The sequence below is a fragment of the Macaca mulatta genome, chromosome 3 (assembly GCF_049350105.2).
Source record: "Macaca mulatta isolate MMU2019108-1 chromosome 3, T2T-MMU8v2.0, whole genome shotgun sequence".
NCBI lineage: Eukaryota > Metazoa > Chordata > Mammalia > Primates > Cercopithecidae > Macaca > Macaca mulatta.
In genome coordinates this window covers 171,176,240-171,198,410 of record NC_133408.1, presented here as the reverse complement: position 1 = coordinate 171,198,410, position 22,171 = coordinate 171,176,240, and the positions used below count along the sequence as shown (strand labels likewise).

General features: G+C 36.7%; 1 protein-coding gene across 13 annotated transcripts in view; it reads right to left on the bottom strand.

Annotated features, from left to right (window-relative positions):
* The window catches only part of MKLN1 (muskelin 1), a 389,751-nt gene that overhangs the window by 10,105 nt on the left and 357,475 nt on the right, over positions 1-22,171 (bottom strand). For 7 of the 13 annotated variants that reach the window (XR_013414655.1, XM_077994952.1, XM_077994953.1 and 4 more), the window contains 2 exons: positions 17,196-17,250; positions 8,252-8,610 (listed from right to left, as the gene is read on the bottom strand). Coding sequence is in view for 10 of the 13 variants with exons in the window: in XM_077994952.1 (XP_077851078.1) it covers positions 8,489-8,610; positions 17,196-17,250 (177 nt within the window). In the remaining 3 variants the exon portion in view is untranslated. 13 annotated transcript variants of the gene reach the window in all.

Here is a 22,171-nt window from a genome sequence, read left to right as displayed (position 1 = left end):
GATAGATTTTATTGGCTATGGAGGAAGTTGTATCTTTCTTCTCAATCTAATTTTCAGTCCCATTTCGGTTTTAAGAATCTATCTCTATCAGAGGGGATCTTAATTTCTGACTACTGAGTACTTCCAATTTATAAAATAGCTGACTTTTAAAAAATTCTAACATCTTTCCCAAACTGTTTAGAAATATGCCATATTTGAAAGATGGAATACTGTTTGTTCCCAAGACCAACATAAGAAAAGGAGGTCCTCATCTTTGCTTTCCCGTACTCTTCCTCTGAGGCTAACGACTCAACTGTACATAGCTTTTGGAGTGGGAGCAAGGCAAGAAATCTCTTTAAAAAGAGCATTTAAAAAATGTGTGTCTATGTGTATATATATTTATATGTCTACATAAATCTGTTCACAGGAAAATGTTACATTATTTTCAACTCTAAATTATGCAGAAGACTATACAAAGTAGTTAGTTAATACTATACTATCTACCTTCTTTTCAAAAGACATTTCACACAAATCCAAAAAGTAAACTGGCTTAAAGAATAAGACAATCATAACACCTCTTGCCCAGGCTAATTGTAATGCTTAGGAAAGGAAGTTCACGTTTATTTTTCTAAATGGATGATTTGTAAGTAAGGAAGAAAATTGTTTACAATTGATCAGTCACCAAAATAATTTTTTTTTTCTGGGAAAGGAAAAAAAAAAATCCCAAGATCAGTATACGACTTCTTAATAAATTTATCTTCCCCCGTGGAAGACTACTCATAAGTAACCTTTTGGACTCTGATATTTTATTATTAAATTTGGGAGTGAGTTGTTAATTACTTGGTATTAACTATCTTGTAACTTGGTATTATTTGAGGCAACACACTACAGCTGTCACTTGCAAACACCTGATGGCATGGCTCTAATGGTGTAAGATCCTCTCCTTTGTTGTAACTCAATTCACAAAGCTCTGCCAGTTGCAATGGGATTGGGATTTATTCTGCATGCCTCCTCTAATTTAATTAATCACTTTACAGATGTGGAAGAGACCTAAAGAAAAAACCAAAATTATGAAATACTTTTTTTTTTTTTTTTTTTTGAGACGGAGTCTCGCTCTGTCGCCCAAACTGGAGTGCAGTGGCCGGATCTCAGCTCACTGCAAGCTCTGCCTTTTGGGTTCATGCCATTCTCCTGCCTCAGCCTCCTGAGTAGCTGGGACTATAGGCGCCTGCCACCTCGCCCGGCTAGTTTTTTGTATTTTTCTTTAGTAGAGACAGGGTTTCACGGGGTTAGCCAGGATGGTCTCGATCTCCTGACCTTCTGATCCACCCGTCTCGGCCTCCCAAAGTGCTGGGATTACAGGCTTGAGCCACCGCGCCCGGCCTATGAAATACTTCTGATGCCAAACCCAGATCTCATTATTTCTTGGCAAAGCAAAATTAACAGAGACCCTTGGGATGATATATAATTAATTTAAGGCAAAGAAACTAATTATCAGTTCAATTCTGTATGTGTTACAAGTTATACATGAAATGACAATTTTCCTCCTATGTTAAAGGGCTAGAAAATAAAACCAACCAAATGACATGAGCTAAACTGTAGCAAAGGCTTTCTTGAGATTTGCTAACAAAGGAGAAATAAAGCTCAAAATTGGCTTTTTGAGTGGCTCCTTAATCATGCACACAGGCTTGTTCAGTATATCACACAGAGTGTTTCTTCTTCCTGCCAATTAATTTGGCATTCATTAAGTAATGAATGAAACTGAAGAATGATGATCTCCTCAGGCTGGTATTTGTGTGGCAGACAGCTCAGATATCTGAGCTAACTGCTGGGACTGCTAGCATCCCAGATGGTACAGAGCTATGTTGCAGCAAGAGCTTAAACTCAGTGAATAAGCAAGGGAGCCCCCAAACTGCATGTGGAAATGTTTCATGGCTGGTTTTCCTGCTGGATCCTTAACAAGGAACTGGCTATACATAAGAAGCTGCTCACCTAGTTTAAGATTTAGAGCCCATTAACACTAGATTTTCTGTTTTAAGATCTCACACGGTTATTTGGGAGAAGGGAAGAAAGGTAACTAACCAAGAAATGCTACTTCCCAAAGATTATTTGGAATTACTGAATATTCTGGAAGCATGAGCTTTGAGGCCTTTTGGTAGTCTTTTCCCCAGCATCTCATTAACAAAATTATTTTAGGGTTAGAAATGAAGAAATTTCTTTTTCCTTTCTATTTGTGGACCTCTAAAATCCATGGGCAAAAAAGCTCCTATTTTTCCTCCTCTAACATACCCTCATTGTCTTCTCTAGCTCGTTCCTGAAGTTTAATACTTCCAAGTCAAAATGCCTTAGATAAGCAAAATAAGACCTTGCACACAAATGTTTAATAGTTCCCTGAGGCTGTTTGAAAAGCAGATAAAAAGGAAGACATTATTTTATAATTAAAAGTGATACCTTAGAACTGGTCCAGTTCCCTACTAAACATTTCACCTTTTTTGTTGTTGACCCTACAGCTTTCAGATAACATCCATGTTAAATTCTGTTTTCCTGCAAGCTCGGCAGTGTTTGGGGATAGACAGCATACTGCAAATCTTATTTCCAAATAACGATTCCAATTAAGAAGATAAACTAGGACTACTCTTTCATTTTTGTGTTTTTAAGCTGTTAAGTAGGATCCAGCTCACAAAACTTTAGCAAAAAAGACAGTGATAATTTCCTCCGATGGCATTTCTCTCTGCACCACTAGAGAAACTAATTTACTATAACCTCTAATGACTCTTTAGGTTAAGGGCTACAGAAGCTACCATCAGATGATTTCACTGGCTATGACTGGCATAAGAGTTAGTCATTTGAAAATGGAGCTAAATTCACATTTTTTTGTTGTTGTTTTTTGGAGACAGAGTCTTGCTCTATTGCCCAGGCTGGAGTGCAGTGTTGCAATCATAGCTCACTGCAGCCTCAAACTCCTGGGTTCAAGTGATCCTCCCACCTCAGCCTCCCAAGTAGCTGGGACTACAGGCACGTACCACCACACCTGGCTAAAAAACAAAAAAAATTTTTTTTTTTTTTTTTTTTTAGACGGAGTCTCGCTCTGTCACCCAGGCTGGAGTGCAGTGGCCGGATCTCGGCTCACTGCAAGCTCCGCCTCCCAGGTTCACGCCATTCTCCTGCCTCAGCCTCCCGAGTAGCTGGGACTATAGGCGCCCGCCACCTCGCCCGGCTAGTTTTTTGTATTTTTTAGTAGAGACGGGGTTTCACCGTGTTAGCCAGGATGGTCTCGATCTCCTGACCTCGTGATCCGCCCGTCTCGGCCTCCCAAAGTGCTGGGATTACAGGCGTGAGCCACTGCGCCCGGCCAAAAAACAAAAATTTTTAAAGTACAGATGAGGTCTTGCTATGTTGCCCAGGCTGGTCTCAAATTGCTGGGCTGAAGCAATCCTCCCGTGTCACCCTCCCAAAGGTCTGGGATTACAGGTGTGAGTCACTAAGCCCAGCCTAAATTCACATTCTTGAGGGGAAGAGACATTTATAAGACTGTATTATTTTTAAGAGAAAAAAAAAGAAAAGCAATTATTTCTTTTCTTTTTTTTTTTTTTTGAGGCGGAGTTTGCTCTGTTGCCCAGGCTGGAGAGCAGAGGCACAATCTAGGCTCACTGCAAGCTCCACCCCCCCGGGTTCACGCCATTCTCCTGCCTCAGCCTCCCGAGTAGCTGGGACTACAGGCGCCCGCCACCACGCCCAGCTAATTTTTTGTATTTTTAGTAGAGACGGGGTTTCACCGTGGTAGCCAAGATAGTCTCGATCTCCTGACCTCATGATCTGCTCACCTCGGCCTCCCAAAGTGCTGGGATTACAGGCGTAAGCCACCGTGCCCGGCAAAAAGCAATTATTTCATGGCAATTGAAGCCATTTCTAGTATTCAACTATGTCAGAAATTTAAAGTCAATTCTTAACACAAATTCTAACTTCAGCAGAAAATCAATGCCACTCATGAGAGGTAGGAATAGAAACAAAAAGATTAAAAAATACAATAAAAAGAAAAACAAAAGGTAAATGGAAATTCTGATGATATGCTGAATTCAGGAGCTCTGCTATCAAACTTGTACTTTACCGTAGATATTTCTATGACAAGAGTCCCTAATGCCAGGAAAAGAGGCCAACACAGGTTTCTCCATTAAAGCTGCCACAGCCATTATTACTATCCCCAAATGAAAATGACTCAAGTATGTTTACAGCAACATCTGAATGCTATTAATTCCTTATTAATTTCATTATTCTCTTGTCATAAATAAGGATAATAGAGCACTTGCCTCAGAATTGATCTTTTTTTCCCAAGTAATACAATGCTCCTACAGAATGCCACAGAAAATCTCAGAAGTCTAGGGCTAACAAAAGTCAAGAATAAAGTTACATTACCTAAGAAAAATAAATGGAAAAACAATTCACAGTATTTGGTGGATAGAAGGAAACCAAGGTTTTAAAAATCATGTATAAATAGAACCTCTAAGACAGGATTTATTGAGAAAAAGAAAAAGCATTTGGTGAAGAAATTGACATACTGCAGCAATGAGTCCTCACCCAAAACAAATGAGGGCAGCATCATTCATGTGAGCTCGTCAGCTTCATATTATTTCGACAAACTTGGAAATGTCTACCTTCAACCAACAGACCTCTAGACTAGAAGTTTTGGATAGCCAAGTCATTTCAGCATTAAAACAAATCACAGGGAGATAGAAGCCAGGGTCTAGAACCACAAAAGAATAGTGTTATTTGACTAATAAGGATTACAAAAATCTCTTGTGTTAAAGCGCCCAAAGATCTAATCCGTCATATGTAGACCCTCTATGATACTCCTCCAGTCATAAACTTTTTCTGGGGCAGCCTTCACATCCTAGATCAGGGGCTATTTTAGGAATTCAAAACTTGGTGAGAATTCAGGCAAGAATTTCTGCAAAGGGATGAAATTGTGGATTAATGTGGATTTTTAAGAAAAGAAGGGTTAGGAAGGGTTGTTTTTTTTTTTAATAGTTAGATGACTTTATTTAGAATATACGTTGTAATGATTCCCTCCCACAGAAATCACTTTAAACCATAACACACAAATACTGTGCAACATTCAACCAGCTAAGGATTTCACGTGACTTTCAGGAAATAAGTGACCCACAATTACCCAGTGAATTCCATGTAGTGTTAAGAATAATTGTAGGTACTTCTTCATGTAATTACCATGAAATTGAGTATAATTTAGAGAATAAAATCAGGAACATACTCCTAAGTGCTTTTTTGATCCATTAAGCATTCGTGCTTATCTCTCACTAAATGCTTGGGTGCCTCAAACTAGCTTTTGTTTACAGGCTAGATTTTAAAACACTGTTTTATTATACCTCTGTTAATGTATCTCTACATAGCACTTTAAAAGCAGACGTGAAGAGACCAACTGGAATAAGCTGCCAACTATTTATATACAATATACATACTTTGCCCAAGAATGCAGTTTTAGCAGCTTAAATCACTGAGCTCTAAACCCATCAAACTTTTCTATGATAAGCCAGTGACTTTTTAATGTATTCTATCAGTTTTTACTTATTAGACATGGACAGGTCTGTTTTCATATAAATGAAAATCAGGTCTAAAAGATGGCCTTGATAAGAGTTAATACTGTCTGTCAGCTTCAGCACAGAGGTAGGCATTCAAGTCTGAATTCCTTTGTTTGAATAAGAGTGATATATTCTTGAATCAATCAAACTGGCCACACGAGGTCTCTGCCATTACCAAAATAAAATGCAAATGCACTTAAGAGGTATCTTGAAAATCAGATTATTTCTCATGAAGTACAAGCACTGAAAATAATGTTGGATATCTAGTTTAATTTCTGGTTGAAAATAACGTATTATACTAGGAAAAAGGAAGACTGAGGTTGAAGTTGGAGATAATACAAATGAGCAAACTGTATCCCACTTAATTCATGTGTCTAAAGTGTTAGCCAGGTGTTTCAATTAGGGATTCACCTAGGCTAGAATGAAATAATTGTTAGGTAGTAAAGCATATACACTTGGCTATATAAACAGTGTACCTAAATACCAAATTCGATTATTTAAATTATAGTCTATGCTGGAATTCTTGGAAATACATGTGGGTCCTCACTAAATAGTGACATCTTGTGAGCAACATGTCAATCTTGGTCATGGATATATGAAGCACTACATTCTCTGCAATCATTTCCAGCAGTGCTCCCATTAAAGCCCCACAGTACTGTGTCTGACTTTTCAATTATCTCCTCAGTACATCTATCTCACTTTGGCAAGAGCAAATGGCTCGCTATGATTCAACCCCATTTAAACATGGCGGTGAGCAAAAAATTCCAGAAATGAAGGGGGAAAATTTTACCTAAATAAAGTGAGGAAAGATGAAATTAAAACAAATATGTTTTCCAAAAAAACTAGTAGGGAAGCAATTAGGGAAAAACAAAAATAAAATTACTGAGGTCAAGAACTTAGTTTCCTCCAAGTAACATTTAAGGAACTGATGAAAACAATTACAAAGAAGCACTGTAAAAATAAATGGTGGAGGGCAGGAGGATTTCGCTTGCTTAATCTTTTTAAAGTGCCAGAATTCATACTAAGCAAAACTAGAGCTTTTAAATTTAGGAAGTCTTAGCAAGTTCAAGTTCTTCCTTGTCAATCTTCTGATTTTCACCTGTCTCCCAAAAGATTTAACAGGCTATATTAGTGATATTAACATTTTATGTTCTTGTGTCACTCAGGGGAATCATTTTATGAAACTGTTCAAGTATGTAAGTAAACTGTATTTGCTTGACTGGATAGCCACTTGGTTATTCTGCAGCTACACAAGTTGGTACTTGCTTAATTATATAGCATACCCTTCACAAGTAAAGGTACAGATCAAATTGCTTAAGAAATCACTGTTGACTGCTTTGGGATGCTAGGAAAGCCAAGGAGCCCATGATTCAAGCCTAGAACTAACAAAAATACATTCCCATCAATCCCCAAAAGAAGTAAAACCATGTACTAAAGACAGAATAAAGTGGGACCTCAATGTTTCATTCCTATACATGACACTTTTTGAAACTGCAGGTTAATTTCTTCTTTAGTGAGGCCTAATCTTGCTACTCAGGGACATACTTGATTCCATAAAGCTATTCACTCTTAAGAGCCACTGGATCGACCAACATTTCTTTAATACGAGTCTGCTTTAGCATGGTGGCGGTCAGCTTCACACAACATGGTTTTTGAGCAAATGTAAGCACTAGCCAGATGCAGGTTCCCCACATTGCATTCCACAGCACCTTCTCAGAAGACATGTACCTCTCTCTCTCACAAAAAAAAAAAAATTGACCTGTGGAAAAGTGCATCTGCTATACCTTGTTTTTTAATGAAAAAATATTTGAACTGTTCACAAAGTCTGGTCTATGTGCTTAATGAAATGCCTGTCAGTTGTATACCACTGGACAACCACAAACCATTTCTCTTTAAAATATCAATATCCACAAGCAGATATAGAGAGACAATGTGTATAAAAATAAATGAAAGCAAAGCTCTGGAAACCCAGCCTCCTCTCTCAAATGAAAATACTACAGAGACAGCACAAGAGAAACGGGAGCCCTGGTTCTGCAGAGCTCGTCTGGACGAAAGAGTCATTTTCTCCTAAAATTGCTATGAAGATATTATTCACTACTCGATCCCTCCTGCTGGTCATTTTTAGAATGGCTCTTAAAGGTTCTGAACTATTGTCTCCTCAGTTTAAGGTTTCTGTGACTCAAAGTCAGATGCTACTGTAATATCTACTATAAAATATATCATTACAGAAATATTATATACCAATCTCAGATAGGTGCTAGGGTCAATCTCAGGTTTCATGTTTAGTTTTATGGCCAAGAGTGCAAACTTGAGACCTCAGTTCTGCCTACTGTTTAACGTAACACAAAACAAGTCAACACAGACACAGATATCACCTTAACATACATCAACTGTCCTAGAGAACTATACACTTGTTAAGAATGAAGTAAAGAGGTAAACAAGTGACACCACTTACACGCAGTTGTGTGATGGGAGGTGAAGTGAAATGGGAAGGGAGAAGGCAGGTCAAATGACCAACAGCAACAACATTCAAAATACTTGTAGTGCCGAATCTGTTAATAGTGCTTATTTCCCCCAATTAAAAAAAAGAAATAAAAATCTGAAAGGGTAAACTGCCTAATTTTTCTTTTATACTCATTAATTCTTAAAAGATAAAGTAAGAAAAATATATATATATATTTAACTGGAAAGTATACCAATTTCACTTTATTAGCCTAATTTAGGAATAAGATGAGGAGAGCAGGGATGAGGTCAGGCATGAAGGAAGAGGGTAAAAACTTGTGATGGTTAAGATCCCTTCAAAACTCTGGTGCAGTCCTCAATCACTGCAGCTTTACTGTCAGTCAATGGAGCTGCAATCCAAAAGATGGAAAATCGACTCCTGTTTTCCATTTCTGTGTCCAGTGACTCTTCAGTTACAGTGTGATGAGGTCTACCAGGTTGCCTTTAGGTGGAGTCATGCTGTCAGGAAAGAAATTTACTAAGGTGTCAAAGAGCTGAGTTCTTTGAGCATAGGTGTGATCCACATCAGAAAAGCCTGGTGAAGAAGATACAAAGAAACATCCATTGTGTTTAAAACATGTAACAGAAAAACTAGTTGAGACCAGCAGCAATGTATTTTTATAATGGAGAAATCAAATCAGGCTTCAAAACCAGGCAGACACTACTGATCTGACCCCAGTTCCACTACCTGGCTGTGGTGTGACCTTAGGTAAATTAATCAGACTTTCTGGCTTTCAGACTTTGCTTCCTCAGCTGTAAATATGTGACAATCCTGTTTACTTCATCCAGTTATCGTGCAGATTAAATGTAATTACATGAAAAACGTCTAGCAGAAGGACTGGCAATTCAGTTACTAAATAATATTGATCTTTCTTCTCTTCCTTACAAGGTCTTTCCTCTGCTGGTCCACTGAGGAAATTCCACTTGTCTTTTCTGACTTGTTAATGCTTCTGAACCACTAAGAAGTTTTTTGGTAATAAAAATATAATAAAATCAAAATGAAAGGTCTTTAGAAATTAGTCTAAAATCATTAATGTCTCTGAGACAGCTGGAGGTAGTCTCAGAGAACTGAGTGATGACACAGATGACTGAGGGAAAGAGATACATGTACAATATATAGAATGGTACCTGCACGTAATAAACACTATACCTTTATGCTACTATGTACCAGGCCCTATGCTAGGCACACATTATGTGAGGAATAGGGCAATAAACTACTTCTATCCTGATAAATATTAGAAAGCGCATGACATTTTTAAAAGGTAGGGACTGTTAAACTAAAGGATTTTTCCCCTAACCTCTAATAAACATTCAACGATCAAGTTCATTCCAGCTAAAGGAACATTCAGTGAGATGCTGTCTTCATCAAGTGGTTTATCTCAGCTGCTTCAGATTTCTTACATACAAATGAGATATTTAAGTGATAAAATAAAATAAATAATTTCCCCTATTCCTGAAATAGCTGAGACATGAGAGCACTGCTGAGTGCCATGAGAAACAGAAACAGAGCCATCAAGAGTTATATATGCCATGGTGTTCAGTGAAGGCGACTTCAGATCAGACTGCTTTTCATTCAACTTAGAGAACCATTTTAGGTCCAATCTGTTTTAATCTTGTAGAAGAACAGGAATAGACCATAACATTGCCAAGGATACCAGTTTCCTGGAAGGAACATAAACAATGCCTCAAGAACAGCACATTCCTTTTTATTTTTTAAAAATACATTGTTTTAAGTTTGAGGAAAATGTTTACTTGAGATGAGCTTGAGTTTAACAAAGCCCACTATCGGATCATGGAAATGAATGGAAAGAAATACTCCAACATATTAACAAAGGTTATCTCTGCGGTGAGATAAGAGTCTTCCTTTCTATTTTATGCTTTTTTTAAAAAAAATTTTCAAATTGTTTCTTTTTCAACTTTTTATTTTGAAAAATTTCAAACCCACACAAAAGTTTCAAGAATTGTGCAATGAACACCCCATATAGCCTTCACTTAGATTCATCTCATCAATTGTTAAAAGTTTCACCAAATACGTTCTCCCTCTCTCTTTCCCCGTGTGTGTACCCCACTGAAAATCTTTTTGCAGAACTATTTGGGAGTAAGTTTTAGACAGCTTTGCCCCCTATATGCTAAAACTAATTTCAGCTAAGAACAAGAACATTAACTTACATAATCAATATATATTAAATTCATGAAATTTAACATTGATGTCCCAATAATACCAGTCATTTTTCAGTCACTTTTTTATAGTCATGTTTCCTACTAACATCCAATCCAAGATCACATACTGAATTTAGTTTCCAATCTCTTGAGTTTGAAATAGTTCCTCAGCCCCCTTTGTCCTTTATGATACTAGTACTTTTGAAGAGCACAGAACACTTATCAGTGGAATGTGTTGAAGTTGGGTTGCCTGATTGTTTCTTCATGTTCAGATTCAGTTTATGCAGTTTTGGCAAGAATACTACAGAAGTGATACTGTGTGTCTCAGGGCATCATCTCAGAAGGCATGTGGTATCAGTTTATCCCAACACTGATGATGTTAACTTTGATCGTCTGCTTAAGCTGGTATATATGCCAAATTTCTCCAAGGTAAAGGTATTCTTTTCTACCTTTGTAATTAATAAACTACTGATAGGGAGATAGCTTGATGAGACTGTGTAAATATCCTGTTCTCCAACAGCCCTGCATCCAATAATTTAGCGATCATTGATGATTCTTTCTAAAACAATTATCAGTTATATGATGGTGATTTTCTAACCCTATGATTCCTTCTACAGTTGTTGACATTCTATTGTAAAGAAGAGCTTTTTCTTCCCCTCCTCCCATTTTACTTATTTGTTCACATCACTGTGTACTCAGGGATTCTTCTCTTGTTCACTATGTTATACTCATTACTGTCATCATTCATTCTGATACTCATAGTGTCCCAGATTTGACCAATGAGAGCCTTTTTGAGCTGGCTTCTGTGTCTTTTTGAAATATACGCATTAATTTTGGGGTATCTTCTTACTTTCTGATATATGTCCAAATTCATCTTTACACAGTTCTGGAGTCCTAATTCCTTTTAGCTGTGACTATTATTTAAAAACCAAGCAAGAACAGCTGTACTAATTGCCAGGGTGTCACTGTTTCTAGGCCTATGCACACATACCTATCATATGCATACATTTTTTTTAGAATATTACAGTTCATGCTTTTATTGTTAATTCTAATTTCTTAAAGCCCCAGAGGATTTAAGAAATTAATCCTTCTCTTATCCCATTCCATATCTCCTTTCTTCCACCAAGAAAACCCTCTCAGCAACATTGTATTTGTTCAACTTAAAATACATAAGAGTTCTAGATTTGCTATATATGTACCACCACCAACAAAAACTCAACATTACTTTGCTTTGTTTTTAGACTATACCTCACTGAAAGTATACAGTCTAAGCACTGTACTAAAATGGCTTAGTTCTCTCTTTTATGTTCTGAATATGTAGAAGTACAATGCTGTGTTATATTTTTAAAATAAGATATTGATTCTGTAATGCTACTCTAATAAAGTAATACCATTTTCTTGAGATCAAATTATCTAAGAGGGAAGAAACACTGAGTTCCTGTGTGGTAGGTACTTTAGGTATGATTATATTTCATTGTCACAAAAACAATGAAGTATTATAATCTCCAGTTTCAGATGAGACGACTTAGAGAGATTCAATAATCTTAAAGTTATTACTATTTTTGTTCTTCATCTATCTCTTTTACACAGAAAGAGATTCAGTAATTCAATGAAGTCTCACAGCTAGGGAGGGAAGAGATGGAATGTGGAACCCACGTCTGTCTGACTCCAAAGCCCTTTATTTTTCATTAACTCATAGTCATTAAGTGCTTAAGTTGTAGGGCAATGTACTAAGCTCATTTAACTCTCAAAGCCACATCTTTTATTTTTATTTACTATTTACCTATGAGGAAACTGAAATTTACACTATCATTAGATGAACGGTTAAATTATGGTAGATCCCTATTATGAATAATTATGTATCACTTTGAAAGAATACAACTGATCTAGTGTAGCTTCATAAAAACATCTACAAGCCACATGACTAACTTTAAAAAATTATGCTGCGGAATATGTTTTTACATTATATAATAAATTTAAACAGCACATACAAACCTATATATTTATATGGGTGTGTGTGTGTGTGTATATAGTTGATCTTGATCATTTACACATTCCGTATTTGTGAATTTGCCTGTTTGCTAAAATTCATTTGTAACCCCCAAACCAATACTTGTGGTATTTCTGTGGTTATTACAGACACGTGCTAAAGTGGCAAAATATTTGAGTTACCACACGCACACATCCCCAGCTGAGGCTGAACTCTGTGATCTCTGCTACTTTCTAGTTTCGGCTCTTACTATCCACAACAGCCCTTTCACCATCTGTTTGGTGCCACATTTTTGTGTTTTTGGTGGCTTCACTGTTTAAAATGGCCCCCAAATGTAGTGCCAAAGTGCTGTCTAGCATTCCTAAGTGCAAAAAGGCCTTATGGGGAAAATATGCATGTTAGATAAGCTTGGTTCAGGTATGAGTTAGAGTGATGTTGACCATGAGCTTAATGTTAGTGAATCAACAACATATATTAAATGAGGAATCTTTAAACAGAAACACACATAACATGTGGTTATATATTGATCAGTAGATAAAATGTTATGACCAGAGGCTTGTAGGAACCTAACTCTGTATTCTACTTTGAATGAGAACCAACTGCATCTATGTCTGTGTATATGATTGTGTGTGTGTAAAGGTGTATTACATATAAGTGATTATACTTGAGGGTAAAAGACAGAGATTGAGGAAAGTTGTTTAAGGAGAATCCTAAGCTTTATATGTAATCAATGTTTTTTCTAGAAACAAATAAAAAAGGGGTGGGGATCTAGGAAACTCATCAATAGCACCACAACTACTTAAATGGCACTGCTAGGACAACAAGGTGATACTAATTCTAAACCTCATGCTCCTAATCACTATGTTTATCTTACTTTATTTTCATACATAAAATAAAATGGAAAGAGGATGTAACCATTTGAGCAGTGGAAACTGGTAAAGCTCAGTGAGAGGTAGCACATTTAGTGGTTTAGAGAAGGCGTTCTGAAGCCATACTGACAGGGTTTTAATCCTGGTTTTGCCCTTCACTAGCACTATGCCTGGGCAAGTTACTTTAGCCTCTCTGCACCCTAGTTTCTTCATATACAAAAGGGGATCACATAGTAGCTACTTCATAGGGTTACTGTGGGGTAATCATGAGTTAAGACATGCAAAGTGCTTAGAACAGTACCTGGTCCCAAAGTAAGTGCTCAATAAATATTAATTAGCTATCACCCTATCACTAGTAGTATGACTGAAGGCAATGACTGCTCTAAAAATAAAGTGACCTATTAGGAATAATTTTTTGTTTTTAGAGATGGGGTCTTGCTACATTGCTCAGGCTGGATTCAAACTCCTGGGCTCAAGAAATTCTTCCATCTCACATCACCATGCCTGGTTAGGAATATACTTTTAATTTATCATCCTACACGTAGCTGGATTTTCCTACTGTGGTAAAGGAGAAATAACATGAATTCTCATTTTTTTCCTAGCATACACATTATTAAATGTATACTTATTTCTAACACTAAACTTCATATTTGGACTGTAAACTTCTAAAAAGAGTTGTGAGGACCAAAAAAGGACAAACCTGGGCAAGACAGTGAGATCTCATCTCTTCAAAAGATGTAAAGAAAGAAAAAAAATTAGCTCAGCGTGGTTGTGCATGCCAGCAGTCCCAGCTACTCAAGAGGCTGAGGCAGGAGGATTGCTTGAGCCCAGGAAGTCCAGGCTGCAGTGATCCATGACTGCACCACTGCACTCCAGCCTAAGCATCAGAGCAAGACCCTGTCTAAATAAATAAATAAATAGGTAATATGCTTTAGAGACCAGATTTTTCCTACTTGTCACAAACCTTGCTGAAAAGAAGTTTAATTGTTCCAATTCATACTTTCTAGAAATAACATACAGCTCTCAAACTTAGCAAAGTGACTGAGTTCAATCTTACAAGTGCCTATAGCCACCAGAAGCTCTAAAATCAAGATCCTTGGAGATTTTCTCCAAGGTCACACATTTTTCCAAAACTAAGATAATATCACCTTCCATCTTTCCGATTCTTTAAAATATTACATACAATATTAATACTTTTATTTAATTCTCACTAAGAGATGAACGTAAATTGGATTATTTCTGGAGGGAGTCATTCACAAAGTTTGGCTGAGGCTTTTTTTTTTTCAGACCTTAGAAAATGAAATATTCATTTATACAGTGAAAGGTATAGTAAATAATCCATTTTATTTCTAATCTAATTGGCATAAAGATAAAATAGTCTGACAGAAAATGAATAAAAACAAGAACCAGGAACTCTAAATAGGCATGAAACCTTATGAAAAGTACTTCTTGTTTATAAATAGTAAATCAAATTTCTCATTATTAAAATTAGCATACAATCTGAATTTGCTCCTTATCCAAATTCACCAGTGTTACAAAGGTGACTTTTTTTTTGAAAAACAGAGACAAGATTCTGCTATGTTACCCAGGTTAATCTTGCACTCTCGGGCTCAAGATGATCGTCCCACCTCAGCCTCCAAAAGTGTTGAGATTACAAGCATTAGTCATCGCACCTGGCTAGAAGATTACATTTTTAAGGCAGTCAATATTAATGGTACCCTGAATGGAGCATTATTGCTTTACTGTGCTAAATGTCTTCCAGAATTATTTCACTTAATTCTCTCAGCAATTTGAGGCAAGTACTCCCATTACCTCCATTTTACAGATAAAGAAACTGATAATTAGAAAGTTTAAGTAACTTGCTCAAGATCACTTTTAAGAGATCCTGACTCTTAACCACCATCTCACATTCCAACCTCCTAATCACTAGGCTATACTACCTCCCCTCAGACAAGACAGGAAACAACATCCCACAGGAATTTTCCCTGCTTGTATTTTTCTCTTTTTGTGTTTGTATTGTTCTCAGTACATCTGAGGTTTGTTTAGAATCCAAATAAAACAAACTATTCCTGACAAAATATATTAGTTGGCAGTGAATAGGACAGAGTCAAAAGAAAGGAAAGGAGTTAAGCTGAAGGTAAAATATTTGCTGACACCACCCTAATTAATATATTTAAATTGCTGCCAAGAAATTCTTGTTCTAAAGGCTAAAAATAAGTCAGTTAGATATAATTTAGTGCTATCCACTAATAAATAAAAATAATGGGCCTGGGCTGTGGTATCAGACATAAGGCACACAATCATTCAAACAGAATATATGCCAGACCCCCAATTCATGTATCAGTACATCTATTTCAAATGCTAGAATTCAGAAGAGCATGAACTTTCCAAATTAATGCTTACACCTAGGTTCTCCAGCTCACAGAGTGGAGATTTCTAGTAGCCTAAGGACTTCAACTCGAGTGTATGAATAGTGGTAAATCATTATCTAAATTCTTAGGAGAACCTTCTGGAGTCACGTTTATAGCAGTTTGCTGAGTCTAGTCCTGAGGAATCCTACATATTCTGAAGTTAGAACTTAGGACTGGAGTTGCCTTGATCAGTCTAGAAGCCTCAATCACTCGCTATGGATAAAGGGCAAGACCTCAAGAACACCTCTATTTTTTCATCCCAGTGAAAAGCACCAGAATTATACATACTCTTTTTTCTTTGAGGTACCGTTCACTTTTAAGAGATAAAAGGTCAAATAATGAAGAAACTAAATTGATATCCTAAAGTGTTAATTTATTCCAAATAGAAAAAATAGTATTTATATTACATACAATGGAAAATTTCAATACTATTGCTCAACTCTAAGGCAAACAATAACTGCACTAGCATCAATGGGATTAATATGCATTCACTGACCAGAGGAAAGGTAGGAATTTCCATACTTCAAGAATATCATCTTGGTAAAAAAATGAAGCTACTAATAAGTTATCCTGATGAAAATACCCTTGCAAATTCACCCAAGTAAAGGTGTGGGTTCTGCAGATTACCCACTTTACTACAGTCTTGGATTTTTTTTTTTTTTTTAGATAGAGTCTTGCTTTGTTGCCCAGGCTGGAGTGCAATGACATGATCTTGGCTCACTGCAACCTCCCACTCCTGGGTTCAAGCGATTCTTCTGCCTCAGCCTCCCGACTTGGGATTACAGGCACGAGCCACCATGCCTAGCTGATTTTTTTGATTTTTTATTTTTAAAGACAGAAGGTTTCTCTCTGTTGCCTAGGCTGGAGTGCAGCGGCATGATCTTGGCTGACTGCAGCCTCTACCTCCTGCGCTCAAGTGATCCTCCCATCTCAACTTCCTGGGTAACTAGGACTATGGAAGCACACTACTACACCTGGCTAATTTTTTAATTTTTTTTTTTTTTGTAGAGACGAGGTCTTACTATATTGCGCAGGCTTGGCTCAAACTCCTGGTGGGCTCAAGCATCAGCATCCCAAAGTGCTACGATTACAGGTATGAGCCACTGTGCCTGGCCTACAGTCTAGTTAATAATTCATTAATACTAAATGACAGTATTACTAAATGAAGACTAAAGTGTCTGAGAAAAACTTGAGTTTCAACTAGAAGTTATCTTGAACAATTAAGATAACAAAATTCCCATTTTTAGGAAAGAGATAATCTATCTTCTGTGCTCCCAAAACATTGCCTACCCCATAGCTATTCTCCTGGTGACACACAATTCCATAAAGAACAAACTGAGAAGAAAAACTATTTAATCAACAAGTATTATCTCATAGTATGTATCAGTAATACAGCCTACATTCCAAGCAGTGCTATACAAATTAATTTATTTTGACTGTGTTTCTATTGCTATCTGTTTGCATACTAACACAACAATTGGTATAATAGTCATTGCAAACTGAACTGATAAATGATACCTGAAAGTAACTTTGTAGCAGGTTATTAGAAATTTTGCATGATACCCTGAAACTTCATTTGCTCATCTATTTGTTTGAAACATCTCACCTGATGTTTCATGTAAAGGAAACCAAGATCCAACCTTCCAAATGCTAGGGCATCTAGCTGGATAAATTATACTGCAATACTTACCTAGAGCTGTAAAATCTGAACCAGATTTGAATAGAGCTGATGCCAGGAGCTGAAACTGTTTAAGAAAGAAAAAAAAAAAAAAAGCAGCAAATTAGCTGGCTAAGTGCACTGAAGGAAAATAACCTGCTGTAACTTTGACCATTTATCAGCAACTACATATTTCAGAATATGTGTGACATAGGTCTATTCACCAAATAGTGGCAAGAAGAACACATTCAGATTACAGAATACAATGACTTTTCTATCAGGCTGCTATTATCATTTTCCAAAATACTGGGCCATTTCCTGGAATTATTTTATTTTTAAAATGTATTAAAATATGTATTTATTAAGGAACAACAGCACAATAAAATAAAAAAGAAAATTGTCATTTGAATCTAACAGATATGATCAGATTGGTGCCCTGGGCTCTGTTACCGAATTTTTAGCATATACACATTCTCATCTCAAAATAAATGTAAGCCACTGTAAAATACCTGATGTCTCAGCTGTGTAAATCAAAATCTGAGAAAAAAAGCATGTATAGACCATTTCTAAATTACAACTTAGCTTGAGATTCCACAATGATATATAATCACGTTGTTAAAACCCAAAGGCCTTTTTTAATGGACATAATGTTGTAAATGATGCCTAGATTTCCAGGCTGTCAAAGTTAGTTTAAAACAGACAATGTAATTTAACAATGAAGAAACAGAGTAAGACAAAACTATTGCAACATTAGCAATTTAACAAATAGACACAAAATAAAAAATCTGGAGAACTATTTATATTCATCTTGAATGAGAATGCAGGAAAAGAGGCAAATTAAAGGAATGAATTAAAGCAGACAAACTCCTCAATGGAGTTACTGGGTACTTCCCAAGACCTGAGCGGTTAATATCGCCAATTCCTCAGGATATATTTCACATATATGTTTGCAGTCTTTAACATTTCAGGTATTAAATCATACCAACATTTGTAAGCCCTGATGAATGGTCCGGATGAATCAGAAATTGTACAAATATTCCATAGGTATTCATCTAAGCAAGAGTTACGAAAATGGGGGGTAAAAAGAAAAATTTAAAAATGCATAGAAGTTCTTTATGTATTCTGGGTATCAGTCCTCTGTCAGATATATCTACTGCAAGGATTGTTTAGTCTGTGGCTTGTCTATTTATTTATTTATTTATTTATTTTTTGAGGCAGGGTCTCGCTCTGTCACCCAGGTGGGAGTGCAGTGGCGTGATCATGACTCACTGCAGCCTTGACCTCTTGGGCTCAAGCAATCCTTCTGCCTCATTTTTTGATTTTTTTTTTTTGGTAGAGACGAGGTCTCACATGTTGCCCAGGCTGGTCTCAAACTCCTGGTATCAAGCAATCCTTCCTCCTAGGCCTCCTAAAGTGCTGGGATTACTGGTGTGAGCTACTGAATCTGGCAATATCTATTTATGTTTTTAGTAGTCCTTTAATGAGTAGAAATTTTAACTCTTTTGAAGTCCAATTTATCAAGATTTTTCTTCAACAATTACTGCCTTTGTTCACGTCCAAGACATCTTTACCTGTCCCAATGTTGTGAAGATAATCTCCTGTTTTCTTCTCAAAGTCTTATTCTTCTGGATTTTATCTTAATTAATGTTTCAGTAAAGAGTGAGAAAGGTTTGAGGTATCCAGTTATTCAGTAGCATTTGTTAAAAACTTTCTTTTCCCTGTTGGACTTGGCACCCTGGTCAAAAAACAACTGACCACATATGTATGGGTCTACTTCTGGACTCTATTCTGTTGTATTGATCTATTTATCTATCCTTAAGCTAGTAGCACACTGTCTTGATTACTGGGGCTTTACGTAGAGTCCTGAAATCTGATAGTATAAGGCTTCCAATTTTTTCTTTTTTCAAAATTGTTTTAGCTAGTCTAAAACCTTTGCATTTCCATGTAAATTTTACAGTGGTTTGTCTATTTCCTCAATGACAACAACAATAAAAACCAAATTTACACTGCATTAAAAGGCCAATTTGGGGAAAATGGGCAGCTTTAAACAATTTTTATCGTTTCAATCCATAAATATATCTCTTCATTTATCAAGGTCTTCTTTAATTTCTTACAACAGACTCATTCTACCCATTTGATATTTCTCTTGCTAATATAAACTATGCTTTTCATTTTCTAATTGTTCTCTGCTAGTATAAAAATAATTGCTAATAATTACTTTTTTTTTTCTCCTGACCTTGTATTTTTGTCATCTTGCTAAATTCACTTGTCCTAGTATATTGTTTTGTAGACACCATGGGGTTTTGAATGTACATAATCATGTTACCTACAAATGCAAGCAAATTTACTTTATCCTATCCAATCTATATGCTTTTTATTGTTTTTTCTTTATTACACTAGCTAGTGTAATTCCGGTAGAATGTTGAATAGAGAGGCTGATAATAATTTCCTTGTCACAATCTTAGGGAAAAGGGTTTAATGTTTAACAATTAAGAATAGTCCTAGCTGTATGTTTTTCACAGGTGTCCTTTAGGAATTTAGATTCAAGAAGTTTCTTTTTATTCCTAGTTTGCTAAGAATTTTTATTCTGATGAGTCTGAATTTTGTTAGATGCTCTTCTTCACTTACTAAGATGGGTTTTCCTTCTTCATTCTGTTAACATGGTGAATTACACTGAATTTTTTTTTCAAATGTTAAACTAGTCATATATTCCTAGAATAAACCACCACTTAGTCATAGTACACTAACCTTTCAATATATTCCTAATTAACTAAAATTTTCCTAAGAAGTTTATATTTATGTTCATGAAAAATATTGGTCCATGATTTTCTTCGCTTATAATGTCTCTCTTGGAATTTTATTTTATTCTAATTTATTCTGAGATAGGATCCCACTCTATCGCCAAAGTTCAGCATGCAGTGGTAGGATCACAGCTCACTGCAGCCTCAACCTCCCTGAACTCAGGTGATCCTCCCACCTCAGCCTCCAGAGGAGCTGGGACTACAGGCATGCACCACCACACCCAGCTAATTTTTTGTATGTTTTTGTAGAGACAGGTTTTTGCCATGTTGCCCAAGCTGGTCTCAAACTCATAGGCTCAGGCAATCCACCCCTCAGCTTCCTAAAATGCTGGGATTACAAGCGTGAGCCACCATGCCCTGCTTTTGTTGGGATTTTATATCAAAGTTAACCTGGCTTTATAAAAGGATTAAAGAAGTATCACCTTCCTCTAATTTCTGAGAGTCTATGTAAAATTGTATTTTTTTCTTCCTTCTTTAAATGGTTGATAAAATTTACTGCTATTATGGGCCTAGAGTTTTTTGTTAGAAAATTTTTTATTACAAATGTAATCTCTGTAGTAGATATGGAGTTCCTTAAGATTTTCTATTTCTTCTTGTGTCAGTTTTGGTAAACTGTGTCTTTTAAAGTATTTGTCAATTTCATCAAGTTGCTGAATTTGTCGACGAAGTTGTCCATACCCACTTTACTTTTAATATATGTAGGGTCTATACTGATGCCCTCTTTTCATTTGTGATGTTGATAATTTATGTTTTCACTTTTTTTCTTGGTGATATGGTTTGGATTTGCATCCCTGCCCAGATCTCACGTTGAATTGGGGGAGGGGTTTGGTGGGAGGTGACTGGATCACAGGGGCCGATTTTCCCCTTGCTGTTCTTGTGACAGTGAGTTCTCATGAGATCTGGTGGTTTAAACCTGTGTGGCACTTCCCCCCTCATTGTCATTCTCTCTCCTGCCACCATGTGAAAAAGGTGCTTGCTTCCCCTTCACCTTCTGCCATGATTGTAAGTTTACTGAGGCCTCCCAGTCATGCTTCCTGTTAAGCCTGTGGGCCTATGAGTCAATTAAACCTCTTTTCTTCATAAATTACCCAGTCTCAGGTGGTTCTTTACAACAGTGTGAGAACAAACTAATACACTTGGTAAGTCTTGCTCGGGGTTTATCAATTTATTTACCTTTTCAAAAGGCCAACTTTTCACTTTTAACATTTCTCCATTGTTTGTTTCCTATTTCATGAATTTCTTATTTTCTACTTATTTGGGGTTGAATTTGCTCCTCTTTTCTAACGCCTAAGGTGAAAAATAAATTTTATTGGCTCTACATATAGGATAAGGAGAAAACTATTATCTTAACAATCTGATTAAATAAGTGGAACTGTATGTACTGGCCTAAGGATTTTAACACATACCAAGTGATATTACAGACCTCTTTCCCAAACTCTGGATTTAAATATCCAACAGTCACCTCAACATCTTAAGTTAGCTGTGTCATAGATATCTCAAACTGAACATTTCCAAATTTAAACTCCTGAATGCCAGTCAGGAGTCCCCACAAACCAGCTCCCCCAAGAACATTCTCACCTCAGTTGATAGTAACTCCATCCTTCCAGTTTTTCAGGCCAAAAACTTTAGAGTCATTTCTTTCAAACACTAGATCTAATCTATCATAAAATTCTGTTGGTTCTATCTTTAAAATATATTGAGAATCTGCTCTATTTTACTTCTCACTGTTCTATCATTATTTTGGTCCGAGCTTCAGTAACTCCTTGTGGCCCAGGCTGGAGTGCTGTGGCACGGTCTCGGCTCACTGCAACCTCCACCTCCCGGGTTCAAGTGGCTCTCCTGCCTCAACCTCCCCATTAGCTGGGATTACAGGCACCTGCCACCATGCCCGGCTAATTTTTTGTATTTTTAGTAGAGATGGGGTTTGACCATGTTGGCCAAGCTGGTCTTGAACTCCTGATCTCAGGTGATCCACCCACCTCAGCCTCCCAAAGTGCTAGGATTATAGGCTGAACCACTGTGCCTGGTCCAATACTTACTCAGTTCTAATGTGCTATATAATTTGCTTCTTTAATGTTTATTGTCTTTCTCTACTAAGATGTAAGCACCTCCTGGGCAGGGATCTTGTTTGGTTTGCTGATATAGCTCCTCTGCCTAGAATGCCTGAACTATTATCGGGAATCGATACACATCTGTTAAATGAATGAC